The 25,365-nt window shown below is 40.1% G+C and overlaps 1 protein-coding gene across 1 annotated transcript in view; it reads right to left on the bottom strand.

The window, feature by feature from the left end:
• Positions 1-622: 622 nt before the first annotated feature.
• Sdha (succinate dehydrogenase complex flavoprotein subunit A) overlaps positions 623-25,365 on the bottom strand; it is a 28,764-nt gene continuing 4,021 nt past the window's right edge. The window contains exons 2-15 of the mRNA XM_050145579.1: positions 23,914-24,000; positions 20,698-20,859; positions 18,022-18,165; positions 17,558-17,722; positions 15,697-15,845; positions 12,507-12,631; positions 10,346-10,514; positions 9,366-9,561; positions 8,499-8,670; positions 5,337-5,455; positions 4,161-4,272; positions 3,844-3,974; positions 2,111-2,224; positions 623-1,566 (exon numbers count right to left, since the gene is read on the bottom strand). Coding sequence (XP_050001536.1) covers positions 1,480-1,566; positions 2,111-2,224; positions 3,844-3,974; positions 4,161-4,272; positions 5,337-5,455; positions 8,499-8,670; positions 9,366-9,561; positions 10,346-10,514; positions 12,507-12,631; positions 15,697-15,845; positions 17,558-17,722; positions 18,022-18,165; positions 20,698-20,859; positions 23,914-24,000 — 1,932 coding nt within the window. The 3' untranslated portion in view covers positions 623-1,479. The remainder of the gene's footprint in view (positions 1,567-2,110; positions 2,225-3,843; positions 3,975-4,160; positions 4,273-5,336; positions 5,456-8,498; positions 8,671-9,365; positions 9,562-10,345; positions 10,515-12,506; positions 12,632-15,696; positions 15,846-17,557; positions 17,723-18,021; positions 18,166-20,697; positions 20,860-23,913; positions 24,001-25,365) is intronic.

Below are 25,365 nucleotides of genomic sequence, written 5' to 3'. Positions count from 1 at the left end.
TCAAGCTTTAGTGTCCCCATAAGAATGCACTATGCTAGTTACATTCCCTTGGTTATGATAAAACACCTTGATCAAAGGCAACTTTGAAAAAGGGTTTATGAAAAAAAAAAAAAGAAAGAAAAAGGGTTTATGTTGCAGAATGTTACTTTAAGGTGTGTTACTTTTGTTTATGCTCTCGAACATTTGTTTAATGATGCAAAGATATGACTAAATAAAATTCACCTGCAATCCGGAGGCTGAGTCAGCAACTAGCTGATAAGAAGTTGTAGGGAGGAATGAGGCAGGAGTAAGGATAGGTGGAGCTTGCAGGCAGAGAAGATAAAAGGAGAAATGAGGAGCATGAGGAGCAACAAGAGAAAAGGAGGGGACACCAGGGATCAGCCACCCAGCCAGCCACAGAATAAGATACAGAAATACAAAGAGAAAGAAGTAAAGAAAGGTATACAGAAATAGAGAAAGATAAAAGCCCAGAGGCAAAAGGTAGTTGGGATAATTTAAGTAAAGAAAAGCTGGCAAGAAACAAGCCAAGCTAAGGCTAGGCATTCATAAGTAATAATAAGCTTCCACGCGTGTCATTTATTTGGCTGCTGGGTGGTGGGCACCTTAAAAAAAGCAAATGGAGTAAAACCTGACACAATAGGTTTATTTGACTTACAACTTCTGGTTAAAGTCCTTCATTTCATGGAAACCAGAGCAGGAACTTGAAGCAACTAGTTACATCCACAGTGAAAAGCTGAGCAATGAATGAATACAGTCCAGGATCCATTGCCTAGGGTATGACGGTGCCCATAGTGGGCTGTCTTCCCATATCCATTAGCATAATGAAGACAATCCCCCAAAGACATGCCTACAGGACAATCAAACTGGAGCAGTCCTTCACTAAGACTCTTCTAGGTGATGCTAGATTGTGTCAAGCTGGCAAAGCTAATTAGCACATACCCACCTCACATATATATGAATGTATGCATATACCTCTCCCACCAGGAACCTAAACAAGGCACTGGTTCTATACTTACCACATTCAAAACTTTCTTTCCAATTACTAAGGGCCCACCCTACTTCTCAATTTTATTTAGCATTACATCCTAACATTCTCCAAAGTCTAGTTTAGTATATAGCCCAAGAAACTTGATACTTGAAAAACATAACTGCTGGGGCTAGATAGGGAAGAAAATTACATTTCCTATTTCAGACAAATAGATAAACCTAAAACCAAATAAATGATTTTATTTGGAAATAAAAAATGCTCATTTGCATTTTATTTAAGAATTATGCCAGTTTTATCACTACACAAAAATAAAGGGACAAAGTCTGGTGCAGTTGTCCCTCATATCAAGTACTAGCAAGCTGTTGCGCAATAATCTATGAAGTGACTCCTTGTTCATGAGAGTAGAATTTTAACAAGACAGGTATGACATGAAAGCCTATGTAAGCACTGATATATAATCAAATAAGCTGGCCCTGTGGCTGCCAGGTTTATCAGTAGGAACGGATAGCAGGGGGTACGGTGGCACAGTCAGCTTCATTCAAGGTCTTGTCAATGACAGGTCTGTACTCCAAAGCAACCTTGGAGAAAAGAATAAGCACAAGAACCTTAGGACAAAGGAGTTGGTAGCTCCTCCTACCCTATTGCCCTCTACAGTCTATGCTAACCTCCAACTCAAGCTCCTCCCACCTTAGCCTCCTGCTATGAGGTCAATAGCTGCCTCTGTCATGACATTCTGCTTAAGTGAATGAGTCCAAGCAACCATGAACTTTCTGAAACTAGGAGAAAAAAATTAATCTTTAATCCTTTGTTATTCATATCAGGTATTTCATTACAGTGATGTAAATGTACTAATAATTAGTCACCACTTCTTCCCTATCACAGGCCTCAGACACATTGTCATTGCTTAGGACTGTTTATCTGGTATGGAAGATGAGAGCTGGCCCTGAACCACCCAGGCATTGGATTCTGCTTCCAGCAAGAAGCATAACTCTTATTCTATTTGGTGATATCTCAGATCTGTTAACAGCTGGTTTAAAACTAGGCTGTTTCCCAAACTGGTCAACCATTAAAGGCCAAATAGAGTGGCTCAGCTCATCCCTGGGCTGATGCATGCCCACATACCTTCCCAGTCTTGATGTCCACATATGAGAGGGTGTGTTTCCTCCAGTGTTCCCCAAAGGGCTTCTTCTGCTGTCCCTCAATGGGCTTGGAGTAATCGTACTCATCAACCCGCACCTGAGGTAAAAAACATACCTCATCTGTCACCATAGAGCAACATCAGAAAACATGGAAAATATTAACAAATGCACAAGAGACCAGTCAAGGAGGTGGGCACCTTGGCAAAGAAAGGGGTTTGGAGCCAGGAGTACAAGTATAGATCATTTCTGCATTTTCTCTTACAACTCTGTAGATAGAAATTGGAATTAAATATCATCTATGCAACTTTTCCTTTGGCTCCATGCATTGAGATCTCCTCAACTTTTCTCTTTAGCATTTTTAAGTTAAATGGGCTTTTTTTTTTTTTGAGACTGAGTCTCTATATATAGCCTTAGCTGTCCTAAAACTTACTGTGTAGGCCAGGCAGGTCTCAAACTCACAGAGATCCACCACCTGCCTCTGCCTCCCAAGTGCTAGGATTAGGCATGCACCACCACACCCAGATTAATTTAGCTTCTTTCTTTCTTTCTTTCTTTCTTTCTTTCTTTCTTTCTTTCTTTCTTTCTTTCTTTCCTTCCTTCCTTCCTTCCTTCCTTCCTTCCTTCCTTCCTTCCTTCCTTCCTTTCTTCTTTTTTCTTTTTTTGGTTTTTTGAGGCAGGGTTTCTCTGTAGCTTTGGAGCCTGTCCTGGAGCTAGCTCTTATAGACCAGGCTGGCCTCAAACTCACAGAGATCCACCTGCCTCTGCTGGGATTAAAGGCGTGCGCCACCACTGCCTGGCTAATTTAGTTGTTTTCTAAGTTTAGCATTCATATTGAAGAAAGTTTGTCAGTACACTGACTGCTAACAAAGAAAACTTTGCATGTAGGCGTAAGTTAGACAAGCAAGTGGCTCTTCAGATAAAAACCAAGATCAGACACCTTGTTGCTTTTACTGAAAACAAGAAGGGAGGAGTGGCAGGTAAGAGGTTCCTTACCCGAGCCAAAGGGCTAAAGCACGGTCCTACTTATAGACTAACTATAGCATAGGCCTGCCAAGAATAAGCAGAATCTACTTCAAATCTCCAAAGCCTTATTTATCTCAGCTCCTAACAGTTAGCTGGGGATATGCTTGCTCATGTTTCTTTTCATCTACTTGATTACTGCAGGTTAAATCAATACATGCTCATAGCAAATGAAAACTTCTACTTGCTCACTTTCCTATTTACTCACCATCCTACACTGTCCAGAACTTGTGTACTCATCATGGGAAATGTTCCTGAACTTGGAGCTATACCCAAGCTTCTCCTTGTGCTTTCTACCACCACATGTAGAATCCAACATGTGTGCTCTTTTATGCTTTCTGCCTAGAAGCCATGGTTAGGGCAGATCTCTAAATCCTTTTCCCAGTCTCAGGATGTGTCTGAGCTAGTGACTCATGGACTAATAGTCTAATTGATTTTGGTCACTGGATGCACTTTACCCTTAGCCCTGTTAAGAACCAAGTCTATTCTGCTTACAGATGCTGAATGGGCTGACGCAAAGCAAGAAAAAGGTGCAAGGTTCTGAGATTGAGAATAAGAATAAAAAAATACTGGAGGAAAAGGTGTTTTCCTTGATTCACTTTTGGGAAAAATAAAATGGAATAGAGAAAGTGAGTAGGAATGAATAGAACCAGTTGGGAAAATGTCAGGTCATTGTGATGTATCTTGAAAACATACTTTATAATCTTCCCTGGCATGAGCTCCCCGTGATTCCTTCCGTGCCTCTGCACCATATATGGTCTGCAGTGCACATAGCATCAGGTTCTGCAGCTCCAGGGTCTCCACCAGGTCTGTATTCCAGACCATTCCTGAGGACACACAAAAACCCATGAGAGACAGATAGGATCCAGTCATGTAGGTACTCTGGACTTAACTAGCAACATATATCTGTGGGGAAGAAACAGCTGGACAGCATGGAGTAAGGTAATGGTAAACAGGATAGACACCAGCTTAGCCCCCAAAAGCAGTGTCCCGTCAGAATACTGCTGACTCACCTCTGTCAAATGTCTTTAGATGCTTCAGTTCTCCATAGAGCTGGCTAATTTTTTCACAGCCTTCTTGCAATACACTTCCCACGCGGAATACTGCAGCATGATTCTGCATCGACTATCATAAGATACCATTATAAACTTTTAATGCACAGAAAAAGACAGGCAAAATGCTCAGATCTTTTGTTTTTTGAAATTTTATATATTTACACATTTTAAATAAACTAGGAAATTTAGACTATGAGTTAAATTTAAACTTAATTTTTTTTTCCTGGAGAAAGGGTCTTATATGCATGTGATCCTCCTACCATTATCTCCCAGATATGCCACTTTACCTTGGTAATAATAAAATTTTGATTAAACTTAAAACATGTTTTTAGCTAAGTTTTGGTGTGCATGCCTTTAATTCCAACACTTGGAAGGCAGAGGCAGGCTGATCTCTGTGAGTCTGAGAACAGCCTGGTCTACAGAGCAAGTTCCAGGACAGGCTCCAAAGTTAAAGAGAGAAACTATCTTGAAAAAACAAACAAACAAAAAAAAAACCAAGCCAAAACAAAACCCCATGTTTCTATGTGCTCCATTATGTATGTATCTCACAATAACTCTGTGTATATCTAAAAAAATATTATAATTATTTTGCTTCTCTGGCAGCATTTCTAGAACACAACAGTTCCAGAGACCAAGAGGGCTAATAGTGGTGGGTGTAGTGGGAGATCATAAAGTTAAAAGGAAACGAGGGCCTGAGAACCCTTGTGGCCAAGCCCTTCCCCACCGTCTAAGGGACTAGAGGTTAGCTCCTACACACTTCACTCTCCTCACTTTCTGATTCTGTGATGGTACAATTCAGTCTGAGGATCTCGCTCTCTCAGAGCTGAGGAAGCTAAATAAAGTGACACAACCAGGTATGGGGTAGGCTGGCTCCCAAGTGACCTAGGACTCAGGTTCTGATGTTCTTCCCCTTCCTACTGGCTGCAAGACACATGACAAGCAGTACTGGTCTTAGGATGAACGTCAAGCTCATATACAGAGTGTCAGAGAAAGGCAAGTCCCCGTGCTAAAGTTGATGCTTATTTCTGCCCTGAACTAAGAACGCCAATGTTCTACGTGGAAGGAAGGAACAGGTCCTCCTGCTGTCAACCCCCAGGCAGCCATGCAGGTGGCTTTGGTTGTGTCTATTCCTACCTTCTGCATGCTGAGGCGCAGTTCTGATGTTCTTATGCTTCCATCAGCAAATCTTAACTTGTCAAGATTCATAACCGACTCTTCTCCAGCATTTGCTTTAATTGAAGGAACTTTATCTCCTTAAAAGAAAGCCAGAATTTAACTTCAGAATCACTTAGGGGGAAAAAAAAAGAGATTTGAATACCACTCGGATTACACCATAGCCATTCCAGGAGTCCGGAAAGCATAGAAGTAATCTGAATCAACACAGTCTCGGCACCAACCTAAGGTATAAGATATTGACCTAGAGTCAATTGGTTTTTTATTTTTTTATTTTATTTTTTTTTCCTAGACAGTGAATCTCTGCGTAATAGCTCTAGCTGTCTTGGAACTCACTCTGTAGACCAGGCTGGCCTCAAGTCACAGAGATCCACCTGCCTTGCCTCCCAAGTGTTGGTATTAGAGGCGTTAGCCATTTCCAGAATCAATTTTTAAGGACATATACGGAAACAAAGATACTGCAACACAGTAGATAACCATTTTTGAAACTAAGAGACCTATATGTTATCAGAATTGTTACTCTAGTAAGGAAACTGGATACCCTTGAGGTAGTGAAGGGTCACTGTCACACTTTTTCTCATGACAGGATAAACAGATAGCTAACCTATGTGTCTTGACTCTCCTGTTCTCTTAACTAGCCCTCAAGATCATGACTTTCAGGTAGGGGTACAACTTAGAAGTAGAGTACCGGTTAGCATTAGTAAGGCCCCAGGATTGATCCCCTGTACTCCACTGTCCCCTACAAAAATTAAAGAATCCTTTCCACGTAAAAAAAAAAAAAAAAATAGTTCTGAGGTATTTAAAAAGTTGTTTTAGGTGGCATACGTATTTTCTAATGAGAAAAAAAGGCAACACCTGCTTCCAGCCACCTCCTCCTCAAGGATGTGACTAGTTTATTCCCTTCTTCTTTCCCTTTTATGTCTTGAGATAATCTACACAGTCCAAATCAGTCTTGAACTAACAATCTTCTTACCTCAGCCTTTTACATATCCAAATTACAGGTGTATGCATGCCTAGCTCCTTTTTAGTGTTTAAAAAAATAATCACTCAGTAAAACTGACTTTTCTCATGGTGCACATTTTCACAAATTTCAACATACTATAAAAGGATTCCATACACTTATACTTTAGAAATATTAGGATATTACCATCTGGGGGAAAATATTACAAACCTCTTCATCTTTAAAATTAAAGAAATACTGAATTTGCTGCCTTTTGAGGTTATTATTGCTTTTAGTCATTTTAGTAGGGTTTTTCAGATTTTGGCAAACAGAATTGTATTTAAGTACACCAGCACTAGGACAGCCTAGCAGCTATAATCTGTTTCTTTCTTAGAGTTTGCTATTTCCAGAATTAAAATCACATGTACAGCCTTCTGAGTCTTACTCTAAGTACCCTGTCTGAGATGTTACTGAGAGTACATTTGTTCCTTTCATCACCCAGTTTAAATAATCTTAGCATGTATTTGTAGAACCTTTGCTTTTTTTTTTAAAGATTTATTTATTTATTTATTTACTTATTTATTTATTACATATACAGTGTTCTGCTTGCATGTATGGTTGCAAGCCAGAAGAGGGCACCAGATCTCATTACAGATGGTTGTGAGCCACCATGTGGTTGCTGGGAATTGAACTCAGGATCTCTAGAAGAGCAGTCAGTGCTCTTAACCTCTGAGCCATCTCTCCAGCCCAAACCTTTGCTTTTTTTTTTTTTTTTTTTTTTTTGGTTTTTCGAGACAGGGTTTCTCTGTGGTTTTGGAGCCTATCCTGGAACTAGCTCTTGTAGACCAGGCTGGTCTCGAACTCACAGAGATCTGCCTGCCTCTGCCTCCCGAGTGCTGGGATTGAAGGCGTGCACCACCACCGCCCGGCCCAAACCTTTGCTTTTATAAAACTTTTTTTCCCCTCATTCTCAAAGCAGGTCACTGGAATCTCTACTTTATTCTAGGAGAAGTGATTTTAATCTTCACTGCTAAGGACAAGGCTACCAAAAGGCTACTTTTGGTGTCAGAGAAAATACTCTGAACCCTGCCTGTGCAGCTAGCTAGCACTAAGGACCAGAAATCGTTTTCATATTCAAGATTATACTGTGGCATGACTAGAAGTGTGGAGAGGCAAGAACGTGCTAGTTTCCACATCACTATTATTCATCTATAAAACATTGACAGTTAACAAGAGGACAGAGGAACAGACGGGAACAGGGAGTCTCCATCCTTGTCCTCATGAGATGCCCTCTCATACCACTATTCTGAGCAAACAGACAAAACAGCTACCAAGAAGGCTCCTTGGGGGTTGGAACGCTGGTAACCTCCTGGTTCTAGTCTGTACAAGCAGAAATATACTCCAACACAAGGCACATTTTTCTTTTACATGTTGTTTAAAGCTACCACAAGAAGACATCAACTGAAATTCATTTTATTCCTAAGGGGTAGGGGCTTATGTCATCCCTTTACACATGAAATTCCACTATATCTTGTTTTTAAAACAGGCTAACATTTTTCTATAATTACCAAGAAGCTACAGATTTATTTTTACTATAAAAATATTTCACTGCAAAAATAATTTATAACAGGTAAATAATATATAATCAATTTTCCCTCAAAATACCAATTTCTTAGTAGTGTCTTTTTTTTTTTTTTTTTGGTTTTTTTGAGACAGGGTTTCTCTGTGGCTTTGGAGCCTGTCCTGGCACTAGCTCTGTAGACCAGGCTGGTCTCGAACTCACAGAGATCCGCCTGCCTCTGCCTCCCGAGTGCTGGGATTAAAGGCGTGCGCCACCATCGCCCGGCTTAGTAGTGTCTTTTAAGGATACAATGACTGTTTTAAAAGCAACCAAGCCATACGAAGATGGCATACACAGCACTCAGGAAGCAGAGGCAGTTGGATCTCTCTGAGGTCAAGGTCAGCCTGGCTGATACGTGTGCATTCTGGGCCAACCAGAGATATAGTGAAACCATACAGCTTTAAAAAGAAAAAAAATCATGTCTGTAAAAAAAAAAAAAAAGTGACCCAAATCTGTTTCTATAGGAAAAAGCAGATTTCCTCTATGATCACTAAGCAAATTTCCAGCAATAAAGACTATGCAGTCTCTTAAAACAGCTTGAGAGCTTGAAGAGAGTACGTACCAGGCCTGCAAGATTCTGCAATGCTCAAGGCACAGGCTCGGCCAAAGACTACGAGGTCCAGTAGGGAATTTGCTCCAAGCCGGTTGGCACCATGCACTGAAGCACAGGCTGCCTCCCCACAGGCATACAGGCCAGGCACAATCTGATCCTGTCCATTCACATGCTTCAGCACCTGCAGGAATGTATTCAGATGAGGCATCAAAAATACCCATGGCTCCATGTGCCTGCTTTCCTATCATAGTTCCCATGCCTAAGGTAGAAAAAGCAAAGATTGCATCTTCTATGTTTCACTCTTTTTAGTATATCCTCAGTTCTCCTTTTGCTCCTGAACCCCTGATGTTTGTTACAAGCAGGTCAAAGATGATCCAGGTTCCTCAGAGTCTCAGGCACCACCTGATTTGACTATGGAATGTGGTAGCTGATAGAACATTAAAGGGAAGAGAAAAACTGGGGATCATCTGTGAAGTGGGGTAGTAATCTCTACCTTTTGTCCTGACAGGAGTTCAAAGCAGAAGGACCAGTTGATGAGCATTTGTGAACTGCTCATAACCCAAGTACCAATTGTATATACAGACCACTAACTGATAAGGTCACTGTAAAAGTATCAGATTATATAGAAAAGCAATTATAAAATGGAAAAGGTGTACAATACTATAGCTATGGGGAATTAACATTCTATTGGTTACTGTCAAATAGAGGCAAACCCAAGAACATAATCCAGCCTCTTACTGCCTAGCAGAAATGGCATTTCATAATTTACATAAAAAAACTGAACACACTGCACTTTTGGAGGGAAAAATGCCTGTTCCTGCTTCTACGCCTCTTAGCACTAAAAGGATCTTTGTGAAGTAGGCTTGTCATCATCACCTGCCCCTTGTAGTTGGTGGGAATCCCACCCATGTTGTAATGCACAGTGGGGAGGACAGGGATGGGCTCCTTAGTGACATCCACACCAGCGAAGATCATGGCCGTCTCTGAAATCCCGGGCAGACGTGTAGCCAGCTGCTCAGGGGGCAGATGGTGCAACTGCAGGTAGACGTGATCTTTCTCGGGGCCACAGCCTCTGTAAATACAACACTGTAACATGAGGCAAAGAACAGTAAGAACCAACTAAAATCTCTGAAGTATGTGAGCCTGAACAATCTTGGATCTTGATGAAAATTTCAACTTCATCCATAGTCAGTGACTCATTGTTTTTACTTCAAGTATTTTTTAATCACCTATAGTATGTCAGAAGAATTCAGTGCAAGAACACAAGAATAGAAACCTATACTCACCAAAGTCATATTCTCATCTTGGGTACTATGATTTCCTATGTTTTTCTTGGTAAATGTGTTAGAAAGTCTCCCGTAACCACCAGACTTCTGTGTTTTAAGTTAAAGTGTCACTAAGTAACAGGGCCCCTGCATTAAGGAACAGGGCCAGGCCCTGGGAGGCTCAACTGATTTCACCAAAGGACAAGTGACACACAAGCCCTAAAGGTTACCTGCCAAGACACCTGTGGATATTGATTAAAACAACACAACTCCTAAGGCTCATGAGTATCAGCTGAGTGTGTGAATCTCATTCTCACACTGTGGGAGCATATGATATGTTTACTCTTACACACACACTGATGTGAAGAAGATTCTCAAAATGTAGGTTTTTAGGAAAACATCACAAACTAAGAGATGTTAGCCAGAAAATAATGAGATAGCTTTATTCTTGTAGGTAGGTGCAGGGGTGCCTGTCTGCAAAGGTAAACTGCTAAAATACACGGATGTGACCTAATGGCTACCAAAGAGAAAAGAGGACACAAATTAGTCCCCCTGCCTACTACATTCATGTATCCCTGGAGGATTACAAACCTTCCTTCACGGATCTCGAGAGTCATGGATCGAGATACAACATCTCTGGATGCCAGGTCCTTGGCAACAGGGGCATATCTCTCCATAAACCTTTCACCTTGACTGTTGATGAGAATACCTCCCTCTCCACGGCATCCTTCTGTGATGAGACAGCCAGCGCCATATATACCTGTAAAAATCCAGGTGATTAAATGATTATAAATGTATAATGACTAGTAGCTATTTCAAATGGCTAAATCCTTTTTTAGAAAACATTTTTTTTTTAAGCGGGGCAGTGGTGGCGCATGCCTTTAATGGGAGGCAGATGCAGGCAGATCTCTGTGAGTTCGAGGCCAGCCTGGTCTACAAGAAGTAGTTCCAGCCTGGCAATGGTGGCGCACGTTTTTAATCCCAGCACTCGAGAGGCAGAGGCAGGCGGATCTCTGTGAGTTCGAGACCAGCCTGGTCTACAGAGCTAGTGCCAGGACAGGCTCCAAAGCCACAGAGAAACCCTGTCTCGAAAAACCAAAAAACAAACAAACAAAAAAAAGAAGTAGTTCCAGGACAGGCTCTAAAGCTACACAGAGAAACCCTGTCTTGGGGTAAAAAAATATGGGGGGGGGAAGGAAAGGAAAAAAATACAAAGAGCATTAAACTCAATAAGAAAAGTCAAGTAGGAGATATGTGTGTGACAAGCAGCAGTCAACACTAGAAAGCACAACAGATCCAGGAAAAGGAGCTCAAACACAAGGTTCTAACCCATATCTGAATAAACATCATGTATGTAGACTTAATTTTTAAAATAAACCTTTAAACCAAGAAATGTGGTAACAAGTTTAAGCAGGAATAAACCAGCTTGGAGAATTTCAAATTACCAAATTACCCAAACAGCAAAACTGACAAATTATTTTAGTGGTTAATATTTATGTTTATACCAATTCTAAACATTCACTCATTTAAGTTCTATGATGGTCCCAGGTAATAAGAAGCTCATAGACAAGAAAGTTGGAGCTTACTTAGTAACTCACCTAAGTAACAGAGCTATGAAAGGGCAGAGCTCAAATTCAAATTTGAAGAGCATGTAGTCTGGGTTCTTAATATAACTATATCCCTCAAAGTAAGGAAAAACAAGGAATATCAAAAACTGAATTTCAACAGAAGAGGCTAAATAAGTGTTATTATAAAGCTAAAATAAGTGTTATTATAAAGCTAAAATTACCTTTCATATGCTCTAAAGATAAGAATATAAGTTCTTACATTTCACCTGCTTTTCACTTTTCATAGGGTCAGTAACATCTTTTGGGTAGTTTATTTCTTATATATTGTGAAGGAAGCATAAAAAAAGGGAATTCTAAACACAGTATATGACAGGAAATCCAGAGGCTCAGTAGACACTGGACAAAAATTGTAGGAAGAAGACTAACACATTTATTTTTCATTATCTATCTCTGTCCATTACTCTCCTCTGAGAGGCAGGGAGAGCTAATTTCTCCTAGAACTAGCTCTTTCTCGCTTCTAAATCCAAACCCTCACTGTGGTGATATTTTGTTTATGCTGTAACAAATAAAGCTTGCCTGAAGGTTAGAGTGAAGAGTTAAGCCCCTAGTTAGTCATAGAGGTCAGACAGTGGTGGCACACACCTTTAATCCCAGCATTCAGGAGACAAAGGAAGACTGACCTCTGTGAGTTCAAGGCCACCCTGGGCTAGACTTTAAATCTGTTTGAAAAAGAAACAGCTCACACAAATCCTTGCACTAGGAAGGTGGAGACAAGAATGATGTGGCTGGGTGGAGAGTGGAATGAAGGCGGGAGGAGCAGGAGCTAAAGACAGTCTGAGAGCTCGTACAGACAGAATCGCCCATTTGGTCTAATCACTGGTAGAGGTAAGAACTGTAGTGGCTGGCTGCTCTGCTTCTCAAGTCCTTCAGCTTTCACTTACTAATAGCTGAATTTTGACTAAGACCAATTAGAATTTTTGTTATCCCTAACTTTGGCATCAGGTAGAGTCTGATTTGTTCTAACTTCACATCCCTCTAACCATGGGTGCCTGAAACCAAATGGAACCAGGAGAAAACTCCTCTTGAGGACTCAAAACAGAAGAAGTGCACCACAGTACACTGAATAGGTATTGCATGTTTATAAGACACAGAAGAGTCCAGAGCCAGACAGGTACCCATCCTACCTGTGGGGTGGAACTGAACAAACTCTAAGTCTTGGCAAGGCAAGCCAGCCCTGGTGACCATGGCTGTGCCGTCCCCTGTGCTGGTATGGGCAGATGTACAGCTGAAGTAGGTCCGTCCATAGCCCCTGAAAACAGAAAACAGTGACTATAAGCATCAGCCAACACCAAACCGTTTCTTATGACATCAAAAAAATATATAATGTAGCTTCTGGGGCACCAACCTCTAAAAACCCCTTGTTTGTACTCTGACCTATGCATGTATATATATACATGGCACACAATACTGGGAGGCCACATCTGTGACGCTGCTAACATGGATGGATGGAAGTTGGGAGACAGAGAATGGGAATTTTATAATTCTTTTCATATTTGGTACTCTGTGCTTTATTTTATCTTCAAAGAATTTTCCTGATAAGGATGTATAACTTTTACAATGAAAAAATTTTTAAGTATTTATTGATTTGTAATTTCTTCCCCAGTCTTACTGCTTATTTATAAGCTGTCTATATGATCTGATAAGTGTATATTAGGAACCAATTTCCACAATTTCATTAAGATATCCATAACCTTACATAATTATCCTTTCTTTGTGGTGTTGATCATTACTGTACCCAACATGCTATCTATCAGGTTTCAGAAACTGCTCATCTCATGACTCAAACTGTTCTTGTTTGAATATAGATGTCCCTCATAGGCTCATGTGTTGAAAAGGCTTGGTCCACAGCTAGTTGTATTATTTAAGAAATTGAAAACTTTAGGACATGGAACCTAACTAGAAGAAGATCTTTGGGGATATATCCTTAGACTATATTCAATCCTGGATTAATGTCTTTCACTCTTTGCCAAATCACATACTAGTCACTAAAATATCCTGCTTACACACATGAATCCATGTCCCCATGCACTGAACCTGATGAAAGCCAAAATAAACCCTTTTTTCCATAAACTATATTTGGTCAGAGTGACAGTCTGGCTAATACAAATGCTGTAGGAATTCCTACTACCAGTAGCCTTTAAGTTACCCGCCCACTTGGGTGTGGCCTCTTGTACTATAAATGCCAATGTAAAGCAAACTTCTGGTTTCTCCTTTCCCAGTTGTGGGATTTTTGGTTGTTGTTCCCCATTCCAGCAGAGGATTGTGATCTATGACTCTACCCCTAATAAATAACCCTCTACTATACTCAATTCTGAGCTAGCATGGGATTTCTTTTAAGCATCCTTCTTCAAATACAATCCCGTATCTTGGCCACTGTGAATAATACCACAACAAACATTTGCATTGATGATATATTCATCATGTGATTATGTTGACTTTATTTTCTTTACATATGCGGCCATGATAGGACTGCTGCACCATGTGAGCTTTACTCTTAGGGTATCTTTTTTTAATGGTATAAGTTTGATGTGTATACATGTCTATGAGTGTCTGTAGGCCTGATGTTCACACTGAGTATCTTTCTTGATTGCTTTCTATTTTATTGAAGCAAAATCTCTTAACTAAGCCAAGAGCCAGTCAGTCCGTGCTCAGGAATCCCGACTCTGCCTCTTAAGTCATAGAATTACAGACAAGGCCACACTTACTCAGCTTTATGTGGTTCTAGGCATCCAAGGTCTGATTCTCATGTGTGGGTGGCAAATACCTTGTCTACTAAGCCATTTCCTCAGTCTTCTTTAGTTCCTGAGGAACCTTCACAATGACTACCAATTTATAATCTTTAGACTTTTGGGTCACTTTTCTCTGTATCTTTTTTTTAAAATTAAGATCTATTTTATTTATGTGTATGTTTCTGTGTGAATTATGCAACATATGTGCCAATGCCCAAAGAAGTTACAAGTCTTCTGAAGTGAGTGCCGGGACCAGATGTCAGGTCCTCTGCAAGAGTAGCAGCACTCAATACTCAGCCATCTTTCCAGGCCATTGTTTTGGTTAAATATACACATATATAAAATTATATAATAATAATATTATTATTGAGTGTATATGTTAAGTGTGGGCACAGGGATGGCCATGGCACATGTGTGGGAAGTCTGTTCTGTTCTATTTAAGTTCGAGCGATGGAACTCAGGTAGACTATCACACTTGTGTGGTAACTACTCTTACTCAGTACGCTGGTCTGAATATTTGAATGCTTGGTCCCCAGTTGGTGGAATAGTTCGAAAAGGAGTAGAAGGTGTACCAGTGGGAGTGTGCTTTGATATTTAAAAGACTCTGGACTCTCTCTGCCTCATGGTAGTGGATCAAGATTAAACATTTAGCTCCTCCTTTATTTAGCCATCATGGACTCTAGACCTCTGAAATTGGAGATCAGACTTAACACTTTCTTTTAAAAGTTGGTAATGGTGTTTTATCAAGCAATAGAAAAGTAACTAAGACAGCTGGCCAGTTGGGCAGTGGTGGCAGTGCACGTCTTCAACCCCAGCACTTGGGAGGAAGAAGTAGGTGAATCTTTCTGAGTTCAAGGCAAACCTGGTCTACAGAGCAAGTTCCAGGACAGGCTTCAAAGCTACAGAGAAAACCTGTCTCGAAAAACAAAAAAGCAAAACAAAACAAAAAAAAAACCTCCTCAAATGTTTAATGGTGCTGAGCACCTTTTATAAACCTGCTGACCATGTGTACCCTCTACCTGGAAAACACTTAACTTTCTTTTCTATTTTCTGAGAGGGTGGTGTTGGTGGTGGTGGTAATGGAGACCGAATCCAGGACCACATGCATTCTAGACAAGCAAATACTACACAACTGAGATATACCCTCAGCTCTTAATTTTTAAAATGGTAAAAAAAGAAGTCATATCAAGTGAAATTTACTTATTCTCATCATGCAAACAGTATTTCTTGATTCTAAGAATCATTATACATAGTAAACAAGAAAGCAGGAAAGTTTATCTGAAAATGCCATGTGATTCTCTAGGTTTATTCTTTATGTAAGAACAGGCAGGGTAAGCTTCATAATCCCCAATTTTGTCCTATGATGCTCACAGAATATCTGTATTGTGATGAAGGTAACAAGTCTGGGAAGGTTATGAGGTGATATAATGGCCTATGTCTGAACCACTGTTCAGACATAGGCCATCTTATTTAAGAAAATTTTATTTAAGAAAAAAAGCAAACAAACCCTCCCCCTAAATTCTGAACTCAATTTTTCTATAAGAAATTAAATACAGTAAACAAAAAACAAAAATTCAGATCCTACCCAGTAGCAATAATAGTGTTCTTTGCTCTTATTCGGTGTATGGACCCATCTTCTATGCACAGTGCAATTACACCACGGCATTCCCCACTTTCCATCAAAAGATCCAAAGCAAAATACTCCACAAAATAGCTGGTGTCATATCGCAGAGACTGTAAGAAAAGAGTCCACATTTCAAATTGTTAATTAAGATTAAACAAACGACACTTAAAACCCGAGTGGTTAAACCACAAAAACAGTTTGAAGGACTTGGTTTAGCCCTGTTAACAAATGAAGTTTAAAGAATACTAGGGTTTGTAATGAGCTTACATGTGCTTATATGAGCCAATACTGACAGCAGTACAAAGCAAAAAAAGTTACCCTAGGTTCAGCAGTATATTCACAACAAAAAATGCAGAGAATAGAATGTTAAAGGCTCTGGGTTGCTCATATTTTAGTAACACCACTCTTATTTTTACAAAAGCTTAGGAAGCACTCTAGGCTCTCCAGTGGCTCTATGTAATACTGAACGCCTCTCAAGAATTTGGAACCCTCAATAAGGTCCATGGATCACAGAGTCATGACCCAGAAAAGCTGCTAGCTACATGTGGTCATGTGATTAATAGTATTAATAGAAAAATTCAGCTCAGCACAGACCAACCACATCTGTACCTGCAGTGGCCACAGGGGGTTGGTAAGAAGCAGACAGGGCAGTCAGCCCTGGACAATGCCACCCAGAGTGGATCTGATAGTCCTGATGGTGACTGCAAGGAGCTTTAAAGAGCTTAGACAAACTCTTAAAACAACCACAGAACAAGCACAAACTGTACATTTTTTTCAGTGTATTCAGCCTAAAGGAAGCTACTGATATTCTAATATTTTGATGCTAACTATCTGTCACTACTTTCTGAAAATAGAGTTCAGATTGTTGATTATCTGGACATGCCAGAGCAGACTGACTATCTAGTGTACTGGTTCTTAACCTTCCGAATGTGGCAACCCTTGAATACAGTTCCTCATGTTGTGGTGACCCCCAATCATAACATTATATTTGTTGCTACTTCATAATTGTAATTTAGCTACTGTAATGAATCATAATGTGAATATGTATTTTCCAATGGTCTTTTATGGGTCGTGACCCATAGGTTGAGAACCACTGATCTAGTGGCTCCAGTCCCTCAAGACTTCATCCAGTTTAACTGGTATTAAAACATACCAGTAAGTTCAGGAACACAGAACTGATAAAAGCATTCTAAAATATGTCCTTTCTTCTTGGCACGTGATGGATCACAAATGCAAGATGGTAAGCAATGACTACCAATTCAACTTTCCAAAACAGACACAAGGAATAACATACTGTTTTAAAGACAGCTTTTCACAATACCTGTTTAATACTTCATATTAATAATTACTTAGGACACCTTACTATTTGCGTTAGTTTTTGTCAATTTGGCACAGGCTATAACCATTAAGGAGGGAACCTCAACTAAGAAAATGTTCCCATCAGACTGGATTGGAGGCAAGCCGGTGGGGCCCCAGCCCACTGTGGGTGGTGTCATGCCTGTGTAAGTGGTCCAGGGGTGTATAAAACGTAGGCTTAACAAACCACAGGGAATAAGTCATTAAGCAGTATTCCTCCAAGGGTTCCACAAAGGTCTCTGCCTCAAGTTCTGGCCCTGACTTACCTTTATAATGAACTATAATTATAGTGAAATAAATCCTTTCCTTCCTAAATTGATTTTGGTTATTCTTTGTCAAAGCAATCAAAGTAGAATATTATTATCATGGTTTTTTTTTTTTTAGTAACCCATGGGGCAACTGCCTCCTGTCTTATGCCATGCCCACTATCAACCCTAACCTTCCTTTACAACCAAGTAAGCCTCACCCTTCCATACAAGGTGTGCAAGAGTGAATGGCCTGTTCGATCAGCCACACAGCAGCACCGATGAGCCTGCCCGCCTTTCCCAAACTTGAGGCTCTGTCCACCAAATGCACGCTGATAAATCTTCCCATCTTCAGTTCTGCTAAATGGCATACCATAATTTTCTAGCTGTGAAACGCGAAACAAGCAAAAATATGTTACTTTAAACAAGTATAAATATTCATGGTTAATTTGCACCAAATCTGAAATCTAAACCTTCCATACTACCATATTCTTTGAAAACACTGACAATTTGGGAAAGAAAAATCTTGCTAAATGAACTGAATACTTACAGGAAAAACTTCCTTACTACCAGGGATAGGACCCTAGAGCTAGAGCCATATCCCCAACCCCTTCTTTTTACACTGGTTCTTTTGTAATATAAGCAGAGCACATACATAATGAACCAAAAGTTTCCTTTCAGTTACCTCGACCACGGAGGCAGGGGCTTGCTCTGTCATGTAATGGATGGCATCCTGATCCCCCAGCCAGTCAGATCCTTTCACAGTGTCGTAGAAATGCCACCTCCAGTTGTCCTCTTCCATGTTTCCAAGAGCAGCATTGATGCCTCCCTGGGAACACCATGCCAATTGTTTACATGCTCTAAGTGTGAGACCCCAGCAGCCTCTGCAGCCCATCTTCTCACTGAGATCTGATTTAGAGAAAGTCAACTCCTTATATTGCGACTCTTTATGAGGGTTAAGGAATAGCAAGGCAGATCCCACGTCATGAAACTTCCCCTGACTACATGGACTAGATGGGTGGCTTAATCTGTATCTGTGATGGGGATGTTGCTTGATCTCCATGCTTATAAAGACTGGAAAAGGTCCTTATACCTTATCTATTGCTTATCTGACAGATATAGGCACTCAACAAGTCTGTCTAGAAATTTTATGATAAAACGTTTTCAATGGCACTTGTATGTGAATTAAAGTATTCCCTATCACGTAATGTGCTCCTCATTCAGTTAGATAATCATGCACTCTGGTTTCCTCATCTGTTATGTGAGTATCACTCTATCTTACCGCTCAGAATCACAAAATATAGAAACACTGGGACAAATCTCTTTCCTTCTTCTTTCACATTTTATTTCTTTTTTTGGAAAAAGAGTCTTACTATGTAACCCTTACTAGCTTGGAACTTTCTTTGTAGACTGGGAGGCTGGCCTTGAACTCAGAGATTCTCTGCCTGTTTCTGCCTCCTTTGGTGCTAAGATCAAAGGCATGTGCCACCACACACAGCCTCCAACTTATATTTCAATTCATTCCTTTTAGATAATCTTCTTTTCACAAGGGAAGGCACCCTACTATGACTTGATTGTTTCTCAACAGTTCATATATTGGAGAGAGACTCAATCCACAGTGTGATGCATTAAAAGATGGTGGAACCTTTGAGAATATGTTAGATTTTTGGGGGATGTGTACCCTTGAGAAGAATTAAAGAAGTTTTTACTGAACCTTAGTTAGTTTCTGTATGTGTTCCTGCAAAAAAAAAAAAAAAAAAAAAAAAGCAACACTAACCCCTCCCATTTTCTAGTTTCTGGTCTGGCCCAATGACTTCTTCATCTCATAAGAGCTCATAATGCAAACTACCATGTTATGTTGTAGGTAAGGCAGTCCTCACTGAAGACCAAATGCATAGGGCTACCCAATTTTTGGACTTTAAAAAATTTCCTTTCTTTATATGGTACCAAACATTGGACATTGTTTTATAGCAATGGGAAATAAATTCACACATCTTATTTCCTTCTCTTCTTCCCAATTGCTATTCAGTAAGTTTTGAGCAGATGACCTATGCTAAATTCCTTCCCTTCTCACTACTGCTGTGCCTTGGTACTTCCAGTTATGGTATCTTTCAGTTTGATGAGTCACTAGGAAGAACTAAGAACCTTGTAACTGAATAAATGTTACAGTTACTTTCTTTTCTTTTTTATCTAACACCTCCAATTGTAAAGCCAAGATGATCCTGATAGCAAACTTTAAGTCACACACTTGTAGCAAGATATAACAGCTACTTTGAAAAAAAAAAATGTGTAACCAATAGTAGCCATCACTTTACTGCTACCTGAAAACCAGGGCCACAAATGCTGGTCCTCTGAGAGCTCTCAAACCTTTTGAAACCTCTACAACTACATACAGTCTTACTCTACCCCCAGCCAATTCTCCTTAATAACCAGAAGTCAAATTTCTCCTTTCTCCTATTCTGTTACTACTAACCTACCTTAACATAACACTACAACTTCTGTTCAGGTCTCCTAGCCCCTGGAAGCCATCCAACTCTGCTGTTGGCTTAGAAAAAAAAAAAAAAAAAAAAAAAACTCAAAACACTCCAGATACTAGGAAAGATTGTCAAACATGAATATGCTAACCATATAAAGATCAGTGTTACTTAGTGATCCTAGGATAAAAATTATTGTAATTTTTCTCAATTTAAGAGCATCAAAGGCCAATATTTTCCCATTCTTCACATCCATGCTATCAAAGCTCACTGTAATACACATTTAGCAAAGTACTATAGTGTGGATTTTGAAAGTCCCCTCAAAGGCACATGTGCTAAAGGAGCAATGGTGCTATTTTTAGATAGGAGAACTTTTAGGAGGCAGGGCCTAAGGAAAAGAATTTAAGTCACTGGACACGCCCTTGAAGGTGACAGCACCCCTCCCCCCCATTTTTTTACTTCCTGGCTGCCTTGAGATGAGGCAAGCAGTATTCTCTGCCACATGCCCCTTCAGTGATATAATATGCTGCCATAGGCCCAAAAAGCACATCCAAATGATCTTAGCCAAAAATCTCTGAAACCATAAACCAAAATAAGTCTCTTCCTTTTAAGTTTATTATCTCAGGTATTTGTCTCAGTGATTAAAAAAAGCTGACTAAACTTAAGATCTGGCCTATGCAAACATTTTATACCAGGAAGAACTGTGGAGGAAATGAAACAATGATGGGAAACAGGAGGCAGGAGAGCTGGAAAAGACCCACATGTGAGAATAAAAATAAGGTGTCAAGCCCAGAGTGGTCCTGAGGAGGAGACTGTAAGCACTGACTGGTTAGGTGATAACAACTGTGGCTGGAACTTGATGCATTGAAAGAGAGTTTCTTTCTTACCTGTGCTGCAACAGTATGTGACCGGGTAGGAAAGAGCTTTGTAAGACATGCAGTATTAAACCCTGCCTCAGAAAGGCCAAATGCAGCTCGCAAGCCTGCCCCTCCAGCGCCTACCACCACGGCATCAAATTCATGATCCACAACTGGGTACTGAGTAGAAATCTGAAAAGGAAATTCAGCTATTCATTACATATTCAACTTTATAAAACATTAAGGCTATAATTACAAAATAATCAAAGAAAAGAACAGTTGCTGTACACAGACGGCCTCAATCTTGTTCTGGGATGAGTATGTATTTTTGGTGTTGAAGTGTGTATGGTAGGAACAAAGGAACAGCAATCAGATTTTATGGACAAAAAGTTTGTTCCCACGCCTCCCCCCCATTTAATTACATTTATTCATTTATGATTTGCAGGCACTGTACTGGGTGGTTTTGTCTGTCAACTTGACATAAGCTAGAGTGATCAGAGGAAGGAGCCTCAGCTGAGGAAATGCCTCGAGATCCAGATGTAAGGCTTTTTCTCAATTAGTGATCAATGGGGGAGGGTCCAGCCCATGGTGGGTGGTGCCATCTCTGGGCTGCTGGTCCTGGGTTCTATAAAAAGGCAGACTGAGGATGCCAGTGAAAGCAAGTCAGTATGCAGGGTCCTCTCCAAGGACTCTGCATCAGCTCCTGCTTCCGGGATCCTGCCCTGACTTCCTTCAGTGATGAAGAGCAATGCTGAAGTATAAGCCTAATAAACCCTTTTCTCCCCAAATTGCTCTCTGGTCATGGCATTTCACTGCAGTAATAGACACACCAAGACAGACATCTTGCTCAAGCTGGCTCAAAATTCATCATCTTCCTGTCTCTGCTTCCCAACACCTAGCTTTAAAAAACAAAAACAAACAAAAAACAAAGTGTTTTTGAGATCACTTAAAATTACTAAAATTCCAGTCTTTCTATTCTGCAATCAAAACAAGGAAGTATAAGAGCAGAAGGAAGTATCAATACAATGAGCTCTACTTATATCTTTTTCTCAATGTTTTCACTCCTGTCTATGACAATATCCATTTATTTATAGGATATTCAATATTTCTCCACCTGTGTGTACAAGTCCCTCTTGAAAACAATGTTGCTTTTGTTTAAATCATCACATTTCAGTTTTCCTGGGTGGAGACCACAACTACATTTCAGGCCTATATGTAGGAGCAGGGTCTGTGTGGGTAGATTTATCACAGAGAAACTATCAAGCAGTATTCTCTAACTCCTGCTAGCTCATATGATAAGAACTTGTAAGCAATGTTCAGATTAAAAAACAAAACAACAGAAAGCAGAACAGGTTAAATACAAAGGAATTTCAACTCCAGTAGCTAGCAGTCTTACACTGTTCATCACAGCATATACAATGTATTTTTTATACTGTTAGTTTACTTGCATTTAGAGTTTAGATAAAGATTTGCTAGCAAAAAAATGTACCTATCTATGTAAACATTTTTATAAGTATTGCACTACACATATTTGAGCACACAATTAATACCGAAGAAATTCTTTTATTTTTAAAAGTTTAATTTTCATACCAATCCCAGTTCCCTCTCCCTCCTGTCCTCCCCATCTTCTCCCCAATCTACTCCTCAGAGAGGGTGAGGCCTCCCATGGGGAGTCAACAAAGTCTGTCACATTACTTGAGGCAGGACCAAGGCCCTCCCTCCTGTATCTAGGCTGAGCAAGGTATCCGCTCCATAGGGAATGGGCTCCAAAGAGCCAGTTCATGCACTAGGGATCAAATACTGCTAGTTGTCCCACAGACTGCCCAAGCCACACAACTGTCACCCACATTCAGAGGGCTTAATTCAGTCTATGCAGGTTCCCAAGTTATCTATCAGTCCCACTAGCTTGGGTAACTGTTTCTGTGGATTTCCCCATCATGATCTTGGTCCCTCTGGTCATAATATCTCCCTCTCCAGGAGTTTGGTCCAGAGCTGTGGATCTCTGCATCTGCTTCCATCAGTTGCTGGATGTAGGTTCTATGATGACAGTTAAGGTAGTCATCAATCTGATTACAGGGGAAGGGCATTTTAGGTACCCTCTCCACTATTCCTTAGGATCTTAGCTGGGGTCATCTTTGGGAATTAGTGGGAATTTCCCTAGTGTCTGGTTTCTCACTAACCCCATAATGGTATCTCTTTTCTTGCCCTCCCTCTGTCCTTCACCCAAATTGATCTTCCCAATCCCTCAATTCTCCTCCCCACTCCCCTTCACCCCTTTTCCATTTCCCACTCCCCTACCACGCTCCCCTGTCCCCCAATGCTGCCATGTTACTTAAGAGATCTTGTCTACTGCCCCTTCCTGGGACTGGGGGGCAGGGTGTCCAAGTATGTAGGGTTCTCCTTGTTTCCTGTCTTTTCTGGGGTTGTGGACTATAGGCTGGTTATCCTTTGCTTTATGTCAAACATTCACTTATGAGTGAGTACATACCATGTTCATCTTTCTGTGTCTGCGTTACCTCACTCAGGATGTTTTTTTTCTAGTTCTATACATTTGCTTGCAAATTTCAATGTCATTTTTTTTAACCATTGAGTAGTACTCCATAGTGTAAATGTACCACATTTTCTTTACCAATTTTTTGGTTGAGGGGCATCTAGGTTGTTTCCAGGTTCTGGTTATTCCGAATAATACCCGAGCATAGCCGAGCAAAAGTTCTTGTGGTATGGGTCTGCATCCTTTGGGTATATGCCCAAGAGTGGTATTACTGGGTCCTGAGGTAGGTTGACTGCCAATACTGATATCAAAAGTGGCTGTACAAGTTTGTACTCCCAACAGCAATGGAGGAATGTTCCCCTTACTCTACACCCCCTCCAACATAAGCTATCATTGGTGTTTTTGATCTTAGCCATTCTGACTGGTATAAGATAGTATCTCAGAGTCGTTTTGATTAGCATTTCCCTGATGGCTAAGGATGTTAACAGAGAATTCTCAACAGAGGAATCTCAAATGGCCGAAAGGCACTTAAGGAAAATCTTTTCTTTAAATTTGTGCAATATTTAAATACATTAAAATGATTATAGATTACTATCTTTCGAAGCAAAAAAAGTTGTTTACACACTGGGCATAATGACATACACCTTTAATCCCAGCAGAGTCAGGCAGATCTCTGTGAGTTCATGGCCAGTTTAGTCTACATAGTAAGATCCTGTCTTGGAAAAAAATTGTTTACAGTTGAGTAATGAACTTACCGCATCTGAAACCTTGGCAGATGCCTTCTTGCTCTCACCAACAGTGAAGTGAAAGCCACTGGTCTGTGTTTGGAATGCTGCTGGCCGCTGCAGAGATATGAATGGTGTTAAGATCTTAATGGAATATCAACAGAGAGGAATCAATTAAAATTCTCTTTCTAAATTGCTTAACTTCCTATGTATCATTTGCTTTTATTCTTCTAAAAGTTTACCTGGGACCCTGAAAGATAGATAGACCTAAGGGGGCAAGGACCCAGGTCTCATCCCCTCTACTCTGACTTCGCATTCTAGGAAGAGCCTTTTCCAAAAATAGAAAACTACTACTGATGACACTTGCTTTGCCACTATATTAATCTATGCAACTCAGTGAAGAATGTTGCTATAGTTTGCAAATAATGAAGCATTTTTACTGGATCCATCTTAACCCTTTGCATACTGGCTCTCTGAATGTCCTTCAAGAATTTTCATTCTAAAAAAAAAAGTGAATCAGATTATGGTGGTATGTGCTATAACAAATAGACAGGGTGGGACAATCCTTCAAAAATCCTGCTTCACCAGATGGTGTACTGAGAGACTTAAACTCTAGAACAGGTTACTGCTTATTGAAACAAGGAAAACATTAAGCTTAAGAATGACTCAACTATCTCTTTACCCAGTATACCAAGACTATAGCCATACCCCTCTCATGGGTCAGGCCTGTTCTCCCTAATGGGTTATCCCTGGCCTTCCTCTGAAAACCTCTATAATTCTCCACATCCAAGATTAAGATAAGCACATACTCAGAAAACCTAGTGACAGTGTGAATCCAGTCAGACATTAAGGGAATCATTTTCCATTCTACTTGCTCTATTTTAAAAGACCAAAACATAATGAAGAGACTTGGACATAATAAGGAACAGTTCTAGGTAGTTAAGTTCACTTAGCAATTAAAAAAGGAAAACTCACAAATGATCTTAAGAATTCCATGTTTTGGCGGGGAGGAGGCAGAAATCTTTAATAAACAAATAAATTAATTTAAAAAAAAGAAAAAGAAATGAGAAAAAAAAGAATTCCATTTTTTTTAAAGAAACATTATGTGACATAAAAAAATCTGTAGGACAAGTAAGCGGTAATCAGAGAGAAATCTGACAATGTAAAATGAACAACTTCTTTGTTAAGTTGGAGGGCCTCAAGTCATGGTAGGTTCTAGTATTTACATTTATTTACTTAGTTTTTGATACAGGGTCTTACTGTGTAGGCTGGCTGGCTTTGAACTCAGAGACCCACCTGTTCTGCCTCAAGAGTGCTGATATTAAAAAGATGCACTGCTAGGGAAGACACATTTTTTTAAACCTTTTTAAAAAAATATCCCATGGTTGGTTAAGAGGTGGTGCATGTGTGAGAAACCAAAGAAAGATGCTGTATCTTTCTTGATTACTATCTTTTGTCTAGCATAGGTCCTGGGGATCAAAC

This window comes from Alexandromys fortis, unplaced genomic scaffold (assembly GCF_014885135.2).
Source record: "Alexandromys fortis isolate MF-2015 unplaced genomic scaffold, M_Fortis_MF-2015_v1.1 scaffold_50, whole genome shotgun sequence".
Classification (NCBI taxonomy): domain Eukaryota; kingdom Metazoa; phylum Chordata; class Mammalia; order Rodentia; family Cricetidae; genus Alexandromys; species Alexandromys fortis.
This window is presented reverse-complemented; position numbering and strand designations above follow the sequence as displayed.